General features: G+C 43.2%; 1 protein-coding gene across 2 annotated transcripts; it reads left to right on the forward strand.

Annotated features, from left to right (window-relative positions):
- Positions 1–8,527: 8,527 nt before the first annotated feature.
- On the forward strand, positions 8,528–12,585 carry TENT5A (terminal nucleotidyltransferase 5A). 2 transcript variants are annotated; one of them, XM_004580439.2, is made up of 3 exons: positions 8,528–8,988; positions 9,190–9,739; positions 10,808–12,585. In XM_004580439.2, the coding sequence occupies exons 1-3, from the start codon at positions 8,969–8,971 to the stop codon at positions 11,582–11,584; spliced, it is 1,347 nt and encodes a 448-aa protein (XP_004580496.1). In that variant the 5' UTR covers positions 8,528–8,968; the 3' UTR covers positions 11,585–12,585. The 2 variants fall into 2 exon arrangements, with proteins under 2 accessions (XP_004580496.1, XP_004580497.1); XM_004580440.2 differs by having other exon boundaries at positions 8,530–8,933.
- The last annotated feature ends 5,532 nt before the right edge of the window (positions 12,586–18,117 follow it).

Genomic DNA, 18,117 nt, shown 5'->3' on the forward strand with positions numbered 1-18,117 from the left:
GAGATGGTCTCCCCAAGAAACCATTGAACTTATCTGGACAATAAGATGCTGGACTTCATGCTTGGTAGATGCTTGCAATGAAAGAATCTCAACTGCATTTGAACAGTGGTAATGCAACAAGGTGGAGGAATCCACCATGGTGGGGGGTGGTTGGGGAGGGGTGGGAGGAATCCCAATGCCTACAGAACTGTGTCACATAATGCAATGTAATCAATAAAAAAAGGAAAAAAAGATAAGTATGAAATAAATATCTTAAAACATTATAGTACTCTAAAAAGAAATGGAATGTATTTTCTTAGTGCTGTATTTTTATGATTACTGATTTTCTTTAAAAAAAAAAGTGAGCTGAAAACACTATTCTGAACTACTCTGACCATGATGCTTCCACCACCAAGGTGTTTCTACCCTTCAGGCGTGAACCAGGTTCCTCTCTCACATCTGAGTACTTTGGCCTTCTCAAAAAGTCTTGTAATCTACAGACACACACAGATAATATTCTAGGACATGACAAGAGTAGAAGTGAAAGACATTAGACAAGTCCCAAGTTTTGCAAGAAGCAATTCTTTCAAAACATGCAGAAAAGCCATCTATTTCTGATTAATGTAAGGATGTTGAACTATTGATTATAAAGAAGCACAGTAACTTAATGCTAATGAATTCTTAAAATTCTTTCTAATGGAAACCATGAAAAAAAACATGGGACAAATCAGTCCAGGTGCCACATTTTATCTAAGAGCATGACTTTAAAGTAAGTGAATTAAGAATGCCACTTTTTATGTGAAGCAATTGATTTCTTAGGCAATTAGTAATTTTAAAACATGAAACATGCATCTTGTATTGCCCTTAAGGGTATCTTACTTATCTAAATTTTATAATCAGTTCTTTTAATTATATATGAATCTAAACTGCCTTTTAATTTATAGTATCCTTGCTGAAATTGAGGCTCATTGGAAAGGAATCTCTTCCAATTAGAAACTTCCATGACTCAAATATCAGTAACATTAATAGTTCTGTTTTCTTCTCTTTATCTTCTCACCTAATGCATATTCAATAGCATCATGGAACCTTTCCATTTATTATACTGCTAAATTTGAATCTTTCTATCATATTGCTGGGACAAATTCTGAAGTCTTTAAGTAGCACTATACCCTGTCAGTTGTCTATACCTAATTTTTCTACCTACCAAAGATTAAAGGATCCCAATATTTCCAAGGGGGTCAGACTTTTATTCAATGGGTCTGGTGTATGAAAGGTGATTTCTTTCTTCCTGTAATGTTCATCATCCCAGCAGCTTCAAGGAAAAATAACTTTTGCTTAATATTACTTGCTATATTCATTTTTTTCAGACTTTCTAAAACAATGTAGTCTTGGATTGATTATCATATTCCTTAGTATTCCATGAAGATAATGTTAATTGTATTATTTAATTATTGTTTCTTTGCTTGGCAACAGATAATTCTGAGTTAACAGGAAAGGACCTTAAAAGCAAAGTAACTAGGGTAGGTATCTGGCCTAATGGAAAAACTTCTGACTGGGACACACACATGCATAGTTAATGCCTAGGTTTGCTCCATTTAAGCTTTCATCTTTCTGAGAGGCTATTTGGGTCCCTGTTTCCCTTATGGGAGACCTGGATTAAGAGTCTGGCTCCAGATCTGCTTGCTTCAGCCTTGACAACTGTGTACATTAGGAGAGAGAACCAGCTGCTTTGACTGATTTTGTCTCTCTGCCTTTCAAAAATAAAAATTAATGGTACTAGATAAATGGGAATACACTATTTTAAAGTATCTCTGAAATGTTAAAAGCTCATGTAAAAATGAAAAGGTTAAGAATAATCAACATGATCTTGACACATACATAAAAAGGATCTTATTTTTCACAAGATACACAAATATTGTAGGGCAACTTTTTTAGAAAAAAGGACCATTTATTATATTTTCCCTTGGTACTCTTCACAAATGCATAAATTTCACAAAATAAATTTTAACATTTTCATCAGGGAATTTAATCTTCTTGCACAAATTCACAGAAACAAAAACTATTAACCACATATTACAATTTACTTATTCAAATTTTATCGCCTTTGAAGATAGGTGGTTCTATTTTGCATTTTGCCAAATGAATGAGACTTCTGAATATTTCTTTCGTTTGGAAAGCAGTCTGGTCCATGGAACTTACAACATTGATTTAAACGGCAAAAATTTCACCCAGATGTCAAAAGAGGAAGAACTTCTGACAAAGCAGACACTGACGATAATAGCACAATAAAATGAATACCGGATAATCCTTCTCATGCAAAATTCTACTAAAGGACATTCCATACTGAATTTTTTTTTTTTAAGATTTGATTATTATTGGAAAGCCGGATATACAGAGAGGAGGAGAGACAGAGAGGAAGATCTTACATCCGATGTTTCACTCCCTAAGTGAGCCGCCACGGGCCGGTGCGCGCCGATCCGAAGCCGAGAACCAGGAATCTCTTCCTCAGGTCTCCCACGCGGGTGCAGGGTCCCAAAGCTTTGGGCTGTCCTCGACTGCTTTCCCAGGCCACAAGCAGGGAGCTGGATGGGAAGTGGAGCTGCCGGGATTAGAACCTGCACCCATATGTGATCCCGGGGCATTCAAGGCGAGGACTTTAGCCACTAGGCCACGCTGCCGGGCCCTCCATACTGAATTTTAAATATGTTGATGCAGATTTATAGAACCCTACATTGCTGCTCACATATTGAATCTCATCATCAATTTGTTACCCAGCCTTTTGAAAATGGTTGAGACACTACAGATGCAAAATGGGCTGAAGTATTTAAAACCATAAAATGTAAAGAATAGGTTTGGGGCTCGGCGGCACAGTGGCCTAGTGGCTAAAGTCCTCCTAGCCTTGAACGTGCCCGGATCCCATATGGGTGCCGGTTCTAATCCCAGAAGCTCCACTTCCCATCCAGCTCCCTGATTGTGGCCTGGGAAAGCAGTTGAGGACGGCCCAAGGCCTTGGAACCCTGCACCCATGTGGGAGACCTGAGGAAGTTCCTGGCTCCTGGCTCCGGATCGGCACAACACTGGCCATTGAGCTCACTTGGGGAGTGAATCATAGGATGGAAGATTTTCCTCTCTGTCTCTCCTCCTCATTGTATATCTGACTTTGTAATAAAAATAAATAAATCTTAAAAAAAAAAAAAAGAATAGGTTTGATCATTATCCCAAACTGATCTAGAAGCTATGTGACTGAGGATGTTACCGTTTCTTGACAGGGTCTAGGAAAATATTTGTTTCCTGCAATAAGCACAAGAAAAGTCATACTGCAAGTGGCATTTTCCTAAGAAAACAGGCAGTTTAGTTTTCCAAGAGGCTTTTAATTTTAGATGAAGCACTTTGATCAGTGAGTGCCCTACTAACACTAACTGGACACTGGTAATATCTCCAGTTTGAAGACAGCTGTAGGAATAAAATTGGAAAGATGTACTCACTGGCCTCAGGAATCACTAGGATTCATGTTGGCAGGTTGTAAATAGCGGTGGTGGAGAATGTTCTCATGCCCCTCATGTGGCCACCATTCCGTCTATACTACATGTGGTTTCCACAGGGTCATGCCTTGTTTTGTGGGAAGTATCAAACAGCAGAAGTGGTAACAGGTGGAAAATCAATGGAAGGAAAAGTAACAGCTGGCACAGAAAAAAAAAAGAAAGAAAAGAAACAAATAAGGAACACAAATATGAAGGAGATTGGCCACAGCACTGTATGAAAGAGAGGCAGTAGGTTTACTGGCAGTTTCAAGTGCTATTTTCTATATCCTTGTTGGCATGAACTTGGGAGAAAATTGAATTCAGGCCTATTTGCTTCCTATATTCTGAAATCTGCATTTTTGAGAAGACAGTAAGCAAACAGTGCAAGAAAGGGAAAACCACCACCACAACAACAGCAACAAAACACCAAACACCACTAGTTAATTTGTGCAGCCTTCCAACTTCCCATCGTGCTTCACTTTGTGTGTATGTGTTTCTGGAGAACTTTGAATATATTGTCTAGTTCCCCACTCACTGCTGGCAGGTCACCCAAAACTATCATTAGCATTGTCAGGTTATTGTGTATTCTGGTTTTCAACTGTTTCAGGGTAGAATGCCCTGCCTTGTGCAGTTTTGATAAATGCAAACACCCAGAATTTGGAAAGAAAAACTATATTTGCAGATCAATGTGAACATTAAAAGGGTATGAGAAGATTAGGGACTCCCAGAACACTGTGAGATAACACCAGAGATCCAAACTAATGTCCTGCTGCTTCTCGAACATGCTTAATAGTGTTGTTCCTCATTTTTCTATTTGGAAAATCCACAAAGTTTTGGTTTTTAAGACATTTCAAAAGAAGGAATAAGGCCTGGTGCTGTGGCCTAGCGGCTAAAGTCCTCGCCTTGAACACGCCGGGATCCCGTATTGGCGCCGGTTCTAATCCCGGCAGCTCCACTTCCCATCCAGCTCCCTGCTTGTGGCCTGGGAAAGCAGTCGAGGACGGCCCAAGGCCTTGGGATCCTGCACCTGTGTGGGAGAGCTAGAAGAGGTTCCTGGCTCCTGGTTTCAGATTGGCACAGCACTGGCCGTTGGGCTCACTTGGGGAGTGAATCATTGGACCAAAGATCTTCCTCTCTCTCTCCTCCTCTCTGTATATCTGACTTTGTAATAAAAAATAAAATAAGTCTTTAAAAAAAAGAAGGAATATACAAAAATACTGAGCATACTAGCTTGCACATAGTAACACATTTAATAGTAACAAGCATTATAAAGTTTAAAACTGAATTTCTTCTTATTGGTTCTTATTTCAATCCAGATTGATTTTAACTGTTAAATCAAGATCAACTAGAAGTAAATGTGTCTTTCTCAAACGTGTACATAAGGCTTTCTTTAAAAAAATTCAGATAGACTCTTCTTACATAAAAGTAATGTTAATTTAGACTGTCCGAATTTCAGTACTGTAATGGTCCTAACTTGAACTCATAGCATCATATGATGCTTTTCTTTTTCAATTAAATAAGAGCAATAAAATTGCTTATCAAATAGATTCAGAAGCTAAAGCACGAAAACTGAAGCAATCCTTGCACTCAAATGCAATCGAGAAATAAGTATATTGAGAAAGCTACTGGCTGAGAATGTATTCGGACTTTCCAATTGGATAATTATTTTGTTCTCTAGAAAAAAAGTGAATACTACAATTGCAAATTTCCAAATTCATGTAAAGATGAATACTTTTTTAAAAAGATTTATTTATTTTTATTACAAAGTCAGATATATAGAGAGGAGGAGAGACAGAGAGGAAGATCTTCCATCCAATGATTCACTCCCCAAGTGAGCTCAATGGCCAGTGTTGTGCCGATCCGGAGCCAGGAGCCAGGAACTTCCTCAGGTCTCCCACATGGGTGCAGGGTCCCAAGGCCTTGGGCCGTCCTCAACTGCTTTCCCAGGCCACAAGCAGGGAGCTGGATGGGAAGTGGAGCTTCTGGGATTAGAACCGGCACCCATATGGGATCCCGGGGCCCAAGCGTGAATACTTTTTGCAGAATGTAAATAATAACTCAGTCTGACAAGAAAAAGGGAACAATGAGCAACATTGTCTTTCAACAGGATCTAACAGGAGGCCACTATGAATCAAGCAAATATTACTTCAAAATAAACTGTCTACCAAGTCATTGTCAAGCATAAGATCTGCTGAATGCTGCAATACAATAGTTAGCAGGGTTGTGACTAAGATTTGGAAGTGGATAATGCTTAACAAAATGTTTAGGGAAAGTCCAACCACAACTACTAGAAGCTGGGGAATGCAGGGGGGTAGGGGGAGTTGAGCGGGTAGCAGTGCTTTGTGTAAGACTGCCCAGGTGCTGTCTTGGCCTCAGTAGTGTGTGTCAAACAGCAGACCACCTGGGTCTAGAATCATCCCCTTTCACCTCTCAGCCTTACACATTCTAAGAGATAATGGGATCAATAACCAGACTCGCTTGGAACAGAGTCCCCACCTGGAGAAAGGGCTGAGGGCTCTGGTGGAATTTTGAGTGCAGTGCAAAATACGGCTGTGCACCTTGGCCAGATCACCTAACAGTTCACAACAATGTGAAGTTCTTCATATGCACAGAAAGATGAAATTGCATATGGGCACAGTTCTGTTTTTATTTTTTCATTTCTAAAGGGAAAGTGAAAATAATGTACAAAATATGTCAGCAGACTAAATCACTTGATTTTTTTTGTTCTAATACAGTGCAATTAATGCATGATTCTTTGACTATATTTTAACAAGGGGCATAATGCACATGGGCCATTGAAAGGAACAATTTTCACAGGTCTTTTCTCTTTGCTCTATTTCAAAAGTGTTTTTTTTTTTTTTTTTTTTTTCGCTATTTGTACTTACCTTGCCTTCCAGTGAGACGATAACACACGTTCAGTGATGACAGTTTGGTTCAAATCCTACCTCTGTGAGGAGAGACTCCAATGTCCTCTCTTGGACCCAGCACCACTTCCTGCTTCCTCTTTTCCCACAGCTGAAGAAATTCGTGCCATTCAGTTTATCTATCAGTGAGATGTAAAGGCATGTCTTACCTGGGAACCTCACCCACTGCTCCCTCACGACCCCTCCCTTAATCCCCCCACCCCCCATCACCTGTGATAGTTACCAATCTCTTGGGGCCCCGCCCACAGTGCCTCCTCCCAACCAACTCCCCATGTCCCCCACACCTTCCAGGCTCGCCAGAGCTGTATGAATGAACCTCCACGTAGGCCCCCTTGCCTTCTCTTCTCCATTTCCCCCTTTTCACCTAGCTCTCTCCTGTCCTCCATCTTGCCCCCTTCCCATGCCCTGGCAACCCCCACCCTGCCACCATGGCAGGATGTGTTTCACTTCCTGTCCCCACTCCCTCCTGTTCCTATGCTGCTGGAATAAAGGACCTCCTAAACACCTCGCCTGCACCTGGGATTTTGACTGTGGTAAAATAAACTAAGCATGAAAAGAGGACTTGGCTGCAGAAATTAGCGGCACGTAAAAATTTACGTGCCTTTAAAACCTAACAAACCTTTACCACACATTCCTTGTGGAACTTCGGCAAACATCCAGCCATCTTGGTTTCTGTTTTCTAATCCCTATGACATGGGGCACCTTCTTTTCAACTGAAAATTCAATGAGGTATTGCTGTGTAGACAGACGGATAGATGTAGGCTCCGAGATGCGGGATTATTTTCTGGAGCCCCACAAACCTTCCCTCTATGCATCGGCAAACTCGTTCCTACTCATCCTTTCTCAAACACTCTCTAATGTTCAACACTTCTCTCTTTGAGGAGAATGCTCTTCTCTTTCCCTAATGGAGGGCTGATGAAGGACTACACGGGCAGCCCAGCACGGGCGGATTTAGGAAAGCTGTGCGGTTTTCCCTGAGGCCCTCCACCCGCCATTCCAGAGCTGAAGCCTGGAGCCTACCCACAAGGCCGCTGCGTCTGGTCGCCTTCTCCTGCCTGGGACGCAGCTCCACGGGGCGCCGGCAGAGGGCGGAGGCGTCACGCAGCTGGGGACACCCCTGTCACCTCAGCCTCGCAGTTCGGAGGACTAGGCCTGAGCGCCGTAACTTCAGAAGCAGCGGCAGGGATTACGCAAGCGCTGAGTTCTGGGATATTTTGGCCTCCGCAGTATTCTCCACGCTGCCGCCTCTCCCTCAGCCTACCACAGCCTCTACGTGGAGCCGCTCGGGGTTACTTCCGAAAGAAGTAGCGAAGGGCCGGTGTGGAACGCAGGAAGGAGACAGGCAGCTTTCTACAAAGGCGTGTGGGGATGACATCCCCCCCCCCCCCAGCTTAGCTAGGAGGCTGACGATAGAGAAAATTCTGAAAGTCATAGTTTACACGTCGCGACACATCCCAGTGACACGTTCATTGACTCCGCGGGCTGTGCGGAGCGCGCTCTGCCCCTCAGCGGCGCGCCCAGCCCCGCTCGGCGGGCTCTCCCGGCCGGGGCGCGCTCTCCCGGGCAGCTGGCTGCAGGCCCGCCCCCGTCCGCTCGGAGACGCGCGCAGCAGCCGCAGCACCGCCCCCGCGTCTCCGCGGGCTCGCCGCGACTTCCCCGGAGCGTGCCGAGGCTTCGAGAATCGAAACCGAATCGTCAGCAAGCCCTTCCGTCACGGAGGAGCGTGGTTTGCGTGTAGAAGTGAACTCGTGGGTCTGACGACATGGACCGAGTTCGCCGACAGAGTAAATGGTCTTGGGTGTAGGCACAGTTTCAAAGAAAGCATGACCCGAGCCCCCAAAACTGCACTGTTGGGACGTGGTCCTGGGGTTGGGTTTCTCGTTTGGGACGTCTGTGTAGTTGTGCCATTCCAGCCCTGATCTGCTTCTGATGGCCTGTCTTGAACTCATCTGATTGTGGATGTGTTTTCAGACGTGTTTCCTTGTTGCGGAGCGAGGTTGGGGAGGTGGAAGAAGAGGCATGCGTTGGGGCGTACATAATTCGCATCAAGACATACACACATCCACGCATCCCCGCGCCCTGAGCCACAGCCAGAACCCTGGCTCGGCGACCGTGGACGTCCCGCGCGTGGCACAGCTGCGGGTCGCAGGAACGCAGAGGCGCAGGGGGCGGCGCCCTATGCAGATGAGGAGGGTGTGGCGAGCGCCTTGCGCCGGGGCCCCGGAAGCGCGGAGAAGACCGGTATAAAAAAAGTACTGAAGACGTTTCCCCCGCACAACTGCTAAAGCTCCAGAGACAGGAGCGCGTGCGGCGGCCGAGCGGGAGCCGCCACCTCCGGGACCACCGCAGCGGGGGCGGGGGTGAGGGGCGCGAGGGGCAGTGCGGGCGGCGAGGTCTGGGAAGACCAAACCCCTGCCGCTGCCGGCCGTGCAGTCGCCACTCCGGGGAGTTGTCGCTCCCTCACGGTTCCTCGCTCTCGCCGAGCTCCTGAAGGGGCGGCTGCCTCCAGGTGACACAGACGGGACTCCCGCTTGCGCTTTCCAGATGCATCAGAGATACTTTTGGTGCGGGGCTGCTGTGCGGGGTGCGGCGCGCTGCGGGGGGTGGGGGGCGAGGGTGTGGAAGGTCTCTGAGGGATCCCCGGGCCAGGGCGACCCGAGGAGGGGCCAGGAGGGGCTGTGAGCTCTGACCTCGGTGGGGCCAAGGCTGCCGGGGTTACATGGTCTCACCGCTCTGTTTCTCCTTCCCCCTCTTCTTCCTCCTAGGACCGACCAGGGCCAAGTGGCTCTCGGCGGGCACTACATGGCTGAGGGCAAAGGGTACTTTGCCATGGCAGAGGACGAGCTGGCTGGAGGCACCTACATCCCCCTGGGCGGCGAGTTGGGCGGCGGAGACGATGGCAGTTTCGGTGGGCAGTGTTTGGACTACTGCGAGAGCCCCACGGCGCACTGCAACGTGCTGACCTGGGAGCAAGTGCAGCGGCTGGACAGCATACTGAGCGAGACCATCCCGATCCACGGGCGCGGCAACTTCCCCACGCTCGAGCTGCAGCCGAGCCTGATCGTGAAGGTGGTGCGGCGGCGCCTGGCGGAGAAGCGCATCGGCGTCCGCGACGTGCGCCTCAACGGCTCGGCCGCCAGCCACGTCCTGCACCAGGACAGCGGCCTGGGCTACAAGGACCTGGACCTCATCTTCTGCGCCGACCTGCGCGGGGAAGAGGAGTTTCAGACTGTGAAGGACGTCGTGCTGGACTGCCTGTTGGACTTCTTGCCCGAAGGGGTGAACAAAGAGAAAATCACGCCGCTCACGCTCAAGGTAAAGCCGTCGCAGCGGCTCACGCATGGGGTGGGGGTCAGAGCAGGGCGACAGGCAGAGGGGCAGGCAGAGTGAGCCTGGCCACCCAGGGATTTGGAAGCCCGGAATGACTTTGGACTAGTCCTCCCACCCTCACCCCACCTCCCACCCCAGTGAGTGAACCAAGGTGTGTGGTGTGGCGTCTTTCTGTTTACTCTGGTATTTTCAGCAGCTTGGATCTTCTGGCTTCCTCCTCTGCCTCCCAACTTCTTCCTTTTCCCTTGGGTTTTTAACCCTTGGCGTTTCTTTCTGGAATCTTGGCGCTGAGTAGATTTCTGATAGGTGGAAGGAAGGGAACAAAGTAAATCATTGACGATGCTGTCTGGGAAAACAGCAGCCGGGAGCAGAACTGAGTCAGTGGGTTTTGTATTGTATTGGAAAATGTGAATAGATTGCATGGCTGCCTTCAGCTGACCCTGTGAATTAGGAACAGTAGTTGGTGGTGCCCGTGTCGCTGAGCTTATAGGCTGATGGCACCCCTCCCCCTGCTGCACTTTGGCCCAAGGCATGTTTTATGTAATTAGCTAAAACTGTCTGAGGAGTCAGCTTCCCCGTGTCATCTTGTAGTTCATGCTTGACTGTAAGTGCACAGTAACCCTGGGGGTGACATACAAGATACAGATAACACTGATGGCCCTGGGGGAGGGAACAGGGTGACGGACATACTCACCGCTGTATGCTCTTCTGTGTCTTTGAACTATTATGTGGGTACTGTGTGAATATTGTGCCCATTAATCCACTTTCAAAAAATAACATTTAAAAAGTCAGACATGACAACAGAACCTCTTACTACTGTGCTGCGTCTGCCAGAAGCCTCAAACTATTACTTCTAGTCTCTCCCAGACAGTAAAGCTACTCGTTAATTTTTTTTCTGTTTTCAGAAGATGGCTTAAGTCAGTAGGTAGTGTTTTGCTGGAACTTAACAAACAAAAGAAAAAGTAAATGATTCTCAGCGATGAAGAGGATGTATGGATTTCATTATTTTTTCTAGGTTTGCTCATTTTCTTGTTTTATCTTTTACATTTGTAGGAAGCGTATGTGCAGAAAATGGTTAAAGTGTGCAATGACTCTGACCGATGGAGTCTTATATCGCTGTCAAACAACAGTGGCAAAAATGTCGAACTGAAATTCGTGGATTCCCTGCGGAGGCAGTTTGAATTCAGTGTAGATTCTTTTCAAATCAAGTTAGACTCTCTTCTCCTCTTTTACGAATGTTCCGAGAATCCGATGACTGAAACGTTCCACCCCACAATAATTGGTGAGAGCGTCTACGGTGATTTTCACGAAGCCTTTGACCACCTTTGTAACAAGATCATTGCCACCAGGAACCCGGAGGAAATCAGAGGGGGAGGCTTGCTTAAGTACTGCAACCTTTTAGTGAGGGGCTTCAGGCCCGCCTCTGATGAGATCAAGACCCTTCAGAGGTACATGTGTTCCAGGTTTTTCATCGATTTCTCAGACATTGGAGAGCAGCAGAGGAAACTGGAGTCCTATCTGCAGAACCACTTTGTGGGCTTGGAAGACCGCAAGTATGACTATCTCATGACCCTTCATGGAGTGGTGAATGAGAGTACAGTGTGCCTGATGGGACATGAAAGAAGACAGACTTTAAACCTTATCACCATGCTGGCTATCCGGGTGCTAGCTGATCAAAATGTCATCCCTAACGTAGCTAATGTCACTTGCTATTACCAGCCAGCTCCCTATGTTGCAGATGCCAACTTTAGCAATTACTACATTGCGCAGGTTCAGCCAGTATTCACATGCCAGCAACAGACGTACTCTACTTGGCTACCCTGCAATTAAGAATCATTTTAAAATAGCCTGTGGGGAAGCCGTTTCAGACAGGAATTGGAGGGAGGGGAAGGGAAAAAGTGGGACCCAGCCCGATTAGGAATGTGTTTTGTGCAATGATGATATGCTCTAAGGTTTCACTTTGGAGAAGCTTATGGATGTTTGCATAGGTATGGGAGTTTGAGCTTGAAAGATCGCCCTCCCTGCCCTCCCTTTATCTTCCTACCCAACTGGATTCTGTCTGAAACAAAAGAGACCTGCCATTAAAAGCAACCAGGTTCTCCTAAGATGACAAGAAGAAAAATCACTTGATGACAACATGGGTTTGCAGTCAGCTGCTCCCATAGCTTTGCTGTAAGAGGGGAGAAAAGTGGAAAAGTTTATTTTAAGGTGGACATCACAAAAGGGAAAATACAGAGGAGAAAAATATCTCACCTCCACTTGTTTATGAGTTCCAAAGTTCAGATAGTAACGGTACAGGAAGGAGGGAAACTCCAACATTGACATGACTGTTTGTAGCAGTTGTTTCTGTGGTGTGAAGAGAGAAGGCTTGCTGCAAATGAGCAGTGATAGGTTGGTGCAGTTCTCATAACAAACAGAATTTAAGATGACACAATCCATTAATTTCAGCTGTGTGCATAGCTCGCATTTTTAAAGTGTGAAAATGCAAGCAAAAACAGCTGTAGCAAAGAAAGTATGCTCAAGGACCAAAGATTTATCAGATTAAAAAAAAAAACAGTAGAAGAAATATAGCAGAATATATGAAGAATACTATATTTGTTACAGACCAATACACATCAAAGTGCCTGTTGCCTTCTGAAAATTTTAAGTGGAAAATTGTTTAATGGTTTAATGTTTATTTTATTTTATCAGGGACTCAAGAGAAAATAAAACAACATATAAGCTTGTGAATGATGGAGAAAATGCCCTATTTTTTTGGCAAATACTTGTATAAAGTTAACATTGTTGATATGATATTGTAGGTATCTGTGTGTATATTATGTGTATATATATGTATACAGTGTCTATATATGTGTATATACACATACACATATATATACATATATATACACATTGTGTGTATACACACAATACATTGACTATGATCTAGAATAATGTATCAAATAGGACATGTTTACTATATGTTTTTATGTTTTCAAAAGGATGATATGAAACAAGGGCATATTGCAATGATGAGTTAAAACCCGCAACTAAAAAAATTAAATGAAGGAGGAAAACAAGTAATATATTTGATAGAAAGAACAGAGACTATACATTTTTAATGAGGTTTTTTTCCCTTTCCTTTTTTATGAGCCAGGGAATTCCACAATAGGAGAATATTTGTTTGGCAGATGACTCTTTTTCTACTGAGCTGCCATTTGGACAGTTTGAACCCTTCCCCCCTTTTTAAAAAATAATTGTATGCCTTCATGGTATATAATCTGTTGGATTGTGATCAGTGGTAGGCTATTTAAATTCCTAACTGCTAAAAAAAAAAAAGAATTTCTGGTGATCTGAACACTACTTATTAATATTTAAATTAATTCTAATTGATGCAGTCTGCATTTCTGGACCACTAGAATTTAGTAAATGTGAAATGACCCTTTTTAAAGAGTATTTGCACAATTGCTTAAAGTTTATATATGAGATATATATTATATATAATATTTTATAAATTCATGCCAATATGAAACTTCTTTAATCTGGTTGCCACACTGCATTTAAATACTTATTACTGTAATTAAATGACTTCTCATGAAATCAAGTCCAACCTTATTTTGTCTTTTCTGGGAGACCAGTATACTTTTGTGAAATGAACTGACATTACTATTGCAGTTCAGTAATGGCTGGTCCCCAGACTGCCCTTTTTCCCCAGCCGTGAATTCCTCTAGACACTGGTCTCTGAAAATGTATGTGTTAAAAACCAGACCAACACACGAAAACTTCCCTTTCTGTAGTGAAACAACCACATCCTCCCCATTAACCTTAGTGGATGTTGCTTCCTATGACAGTTCCTCTGAATACTCAGCCAGATTTGTGTTGTCAGTAGAGGACTGGGGGAGAACATAGCATCCACCTATTGGCAGTGTAACATGTTTGCTAGTTATCTGGGTAGCTCTTAAATGTCCAGTGCTGGATTAATTTAGGCAAACCCACCTGGACAGATTTTGTACGTTTCTCAGAAACCCTAACAGGAACCTGATGAGTTGGCTGTCACAGCTTCCCTGTGAGTTCTCCAAGAGCTGACACGGCCCTTGCATTGCCACCCACTATTTTCAGGGGACACTTCTGCTCCCACTTTGGCTTTATCTCTTCACTTTAGACCTGGATTTGAAAATTAACTGCAGTGTACCAGGAAAGATTTCATGTACATGTTAAGCCTTATGCTTACCTTTTGGAAGAAACTAGAGCTCTGCCTGTTTAGCTGTTTGGAAGTTTAAACAAAACAAAGCAAAAAACACAAACATAAGGCAATGCTCAGGAACACGGAAGCCACTTGACCTGCTTTCTTCTCATCCCAACTCTTGACAAATGAGCTGTTTACTATTTTAAAAAGTCTGGAGGTCTCTGACTCTGACATAGCAACAACCTGCTGTTAATTTATGACACAGATTTTTGTATGGAGGCACCCTATTTGAAAGTACACTCTCATTCTCAAATATTTCTATTCAGTTTTTTCCTTACTTCTGCGTTGGTAACTTAGTTGGAGGTGCCAGCACCTAGCATTGAGCTAGAACAGACTGTACTCAAGGCTATTGTCAGCATTTACTTTAATATGTATATAATTTATTTCTATTTTGTATGTACTCCAGTCTTGTGCAAATGTAGTTGAATACGCGGTGGATTATGTCTCTTTTTGTGGACATGTGGCCTAAACATTTGAATGTCTCGTGAGAGAGCCATGTGTATAGCTCAGAGAAAGGAACAGCTCTCAGCTCCCAATTAGTGCCTGTGATTTGTTTGCTTTCATGTTTACTGGCCTTGTGTGCTGTAACTTTAAAACAGGAAGACATTTTATCTTCTGGAGGCTCTTCTCACCTGTCCAGTCAGCCATGTCGGAGAATACTTCGCCTGCTGCAATTCCCTCTTAAAAAGTTTAGTTCATTTGCAGTAAATTCAGCTGCCCCCCGAACTCCTACATCACGGTGGACTTGTCCTCTACAGAAATGGGATCACAAGTATCTGCTCACTTTGACATTGTGTGGACTATTATAACATGGCTCCAAAAACTACAAGGATAGAAAATGATCTATAATCCAAGTAAAGAAGGAAATGGAATGAAAAGTGAACATACTGTTTCCTATCCCTTTCTGTTTGCTTACCGTTGGTTACTTTACTGTGCATATAATTGTTTTCCTTGTAGACTTGTTAAATAAATATTGTGGACTATTTTGTAAATGAATTGTATTGCGTTGAAAGCTGTCAGCAGTTCAAAAATAAGCTTTTATTGTTGTTGAAGTGCATTAGATGAAACCAAAAAGCCAAAAAAGTAATTTCATATATAGCATCTATTTGAATATACTCATTCTTTAAGATTTCTTTTAGCATAACCTTTTCAATGCTAAGAAATAATCTATGTAATATTTTGTTATCATAATGGCTTGCTAACAAGGTAAATGGTGAAAATACATAGTGAGAAGATGTCAAGGTTACTTGGCAAGACTTGCTGCAAAGCTTTACAGAACGGAGGAGGCTCTGCCCACCGGCTGTCTCTCTCTCCAACCTCTCTACAACCATTGTCTGCTCTGAGGCATCCTGTTGCAGCAAGCTGCACTTTGGGTCACTCTTTGGGGATATTTTGACTACAGACTGTGTCACAGGCAGAAAAGGAGTCAACCGAACATGGACTCTTAAAAACTGACATGTTTTAATCAGTGCTAGAGGGATCAGATTGTGAATTTTGTTTACAGCATCCAATATTTGGATTTTTTGTAAATAAAAAGAAGTTATTTTTTTCTATTGATTTGTGTCTGCTGTCTTTGATGTCTGGTGTTGGCTAAAGACCATGTCATCTAAATCGCAACCTGACAAGGCAGTATGTAGAGAAGACCAGCCTTCAGCAACTTTCCAATTGAAGTACAGGAAATGGAAACATTCAACCTGCCACACCATCTCTGACCAGAAAGAATCCAGCTAAGAAAGGCCAAAAATATTTGCTAGAGTATTAACTTTAAAGGGTGAAATGAGGAAGTCAGAGCTGTTTTCCACTACCAGTGAAGACTCATGCCTACTGACTGCAGAGCCCTAGTAGCCTTGAGTGTACCTTGGCTTTCACATAGAGTTCAAGTGCTGTGATTTTGTCACTGGTAACTTAATATATTTTCTGCTTGAGCTTCTGTAGTTCTATTCATAGCTTAAGTTGGGGGTGAGGGTAATAAATAACAGCAGCCAGGAATTGGCAGGGACAGAGGAACAATCAAATTGAATATACTTTATGCACATGCACATGCTGGGTGCTAGGATATTGCCCTTTGGGCTAACATTTAATGTAATCATATCTACTCCAATTGCTAGGAGCATATTTTATTAATTAAGCTTTTTCTTTCTGTAATTTTGAAGATTTTCAAAATACTAGTTGCATGACAATTTGATAGGCTTAGGCTACTATACCTGCGGCTTTAAATACAATCTAAATCTCAGATGTTGGATAGAATGAGTGTTTGACATTATGTCCAGGGAAGAGCCACTCCTGGTATTACAATCAACCTTGCTCACATGCACATTATAAAAACATAAAGTAGTTATTTTGTTTCATAATAGTATTTGTGTGTCATTTCTTTTCCTCCTTTGTTGCAACCTTCTCATTCTTTGACAACCAGTGTCTCACACGTCTGTGGTCATCACATAATTCTTTTTAAACAAGGGTTGAACAACAACAGTATATATTAAGCTTTTTCTAGACTTAGATACACCCTACCATTTCTGGTTGAATTACCAGGCTGCACCCAGCTAAGCCTGGAGAGAAGTAATCCACCCTTCCTTTCCTTAGGAACCTAATCCTCTTTCAGTTCCTTTAGTAAGAAAAAGACAAGACAAAAAATAATATCAAAAAGAAAAACCAAGGGAATTAATCTTTAAATCAAAGTAGAATAAAAGTTGTTAAAACCGCCAAATATTTCAGACATTAAACTAATTTCCTCCTCAGAACCTCATGTGAAACCTATATTATGTTTTCTAGTAGAACGATGGTTGAAAACGGATTTAGGATAACGCTGAGAGGGCTAGTGGCGTGATGCTGCTGGTTAAGACAATTCTTGCAAACCCATCATCCTATGTCGGACCTTTGATTCAAGTCCTGAGTGTCCCACTTCTGATCCAGCTTCCTGCTGATGTGCCTAGCAGATACTTTGCCCCTTGCTAACTGTATAAGTTCTAAATCTAGACTCTGGTTTCGTTTTGCCATAGTTCTAGCTGTTACAGCTATTTGGTGAATCAACCATCAGATAATAGGTACTTCTGCCCTTGTCTTTTTGTCACCTTGCTTTTATTATTATTATTTTAATATTTATTTATTTTTATTGGAAAGGGAGATTTACAGAGAGAAGGAGAGACAGAAAGAAAGATCTTCCATCCTCTGGATTACTCCCCAAATGGCTACAATGTATGGAGCTAGACCTATCTGTAGCCTACAGCCAGAAGCTTCCTCCAGGTCTCCCACATGGGTATAGGGGTGCAAGTACTTGGGCCATATTCCACTGTATTCCCAGGCCATAGGCAGGAAACTAGAATGGAAATGAGCAACTGGGACTTGAATCTACGCCCTATGGGATGCCAGTGCTCTAGGCTGAGGCTTATTGTGCAGCCAATGCTTTGCCTTTCAAACAAATAAAAAGAATCCTTTAATAAAAATGATAGTGGCTTCTAACTAGCAGGGTCCAGATCTTAGGGCTTAATGCCATTCTCCTATAAAAGGAACCAGGGACTCCTTGGAGAGGAGGCTAAATTTAGTTCTGGAGGAGAAAATGGATAAGGAGAATCTGAAATGTTTGGTGTTTGAAAGCAACAGCATGCTCCAAAAGAAGACAAGAAAAAGAAAATGGAAAAACCACTAGGATGGAGTAGAAAGGCATGTCAATATATTTTGGGATTCCACTACACAGTACGGTAAAGATAAATAGTTCATTTATTTTTCTGTTACAGATAGTTCATTTTTTTCATTAAAAAATAAAACCTAGAAGGCACAATTTTGTTGATATTTCCACTAGAATGAAATGGTAAATGCTTGAAAATATAAATATATTTACCCTTATTGGATATTACATAATATATACATGCAACAAAACATCATAGAATCTTCCATAAATACGATTTTAGTTGTCTATTTTAAAATTACTATTTTATTTTATTATATCTTTTATGAGAAAGGCAAATTTCTGGAGAGAAGGAGAGACAGAAAGAAAGTAAGAGCTTCCATCTACTGGTTCAACCACCAAGTGGCCACAATGGCCAGAGCTGAGCTGATCCAATCCAAAGCCAGGAGTCAGGAGTTTCTTCTGGGTCTCCAACAACGTGCAGAGACACAAGGCTTTGAGCCATCCTCTAAT

The sequence above is a fragment of the Ochotona princeps genome, chromosome 1, assembly GCF_030435755.1.
Source record: "Ochotona princeps isolate mOchPri1 chromosome 1, mOchPri1.hap1, whole genome shotgun sequence".
In the NCBI taxonomy this organism is placed as follows: Eukaryota; Metazoa; Chordata; class Mammalia; order Lagomorpha; family Ochotonidae; genus Ochotona; species Ochotona princeps.

Excerpts from the sequence above, each read along its gene's own strand:
- TENT5A (XM_004580439.2), top strand. The coding sequence starts at position 8,969 with ATGCATCAGAGATACTTTTG. Across the intron at positions 8,989-9,189 it reads ATGCATCAGAGATACTTTTG|GACCGACCAGGGCCAAGTGG; the intron begins GTGCGGGGCTGC and ends TCTTCCTCCTAG. Across the intron at positions 9,740-10,807 it reads TCACGCCGCTCACGCTCAAG|GAAGCGTATGTGCAGAAAAT; the intron begins GTAAAGCCGTCG and ends TTACATTTGTAG.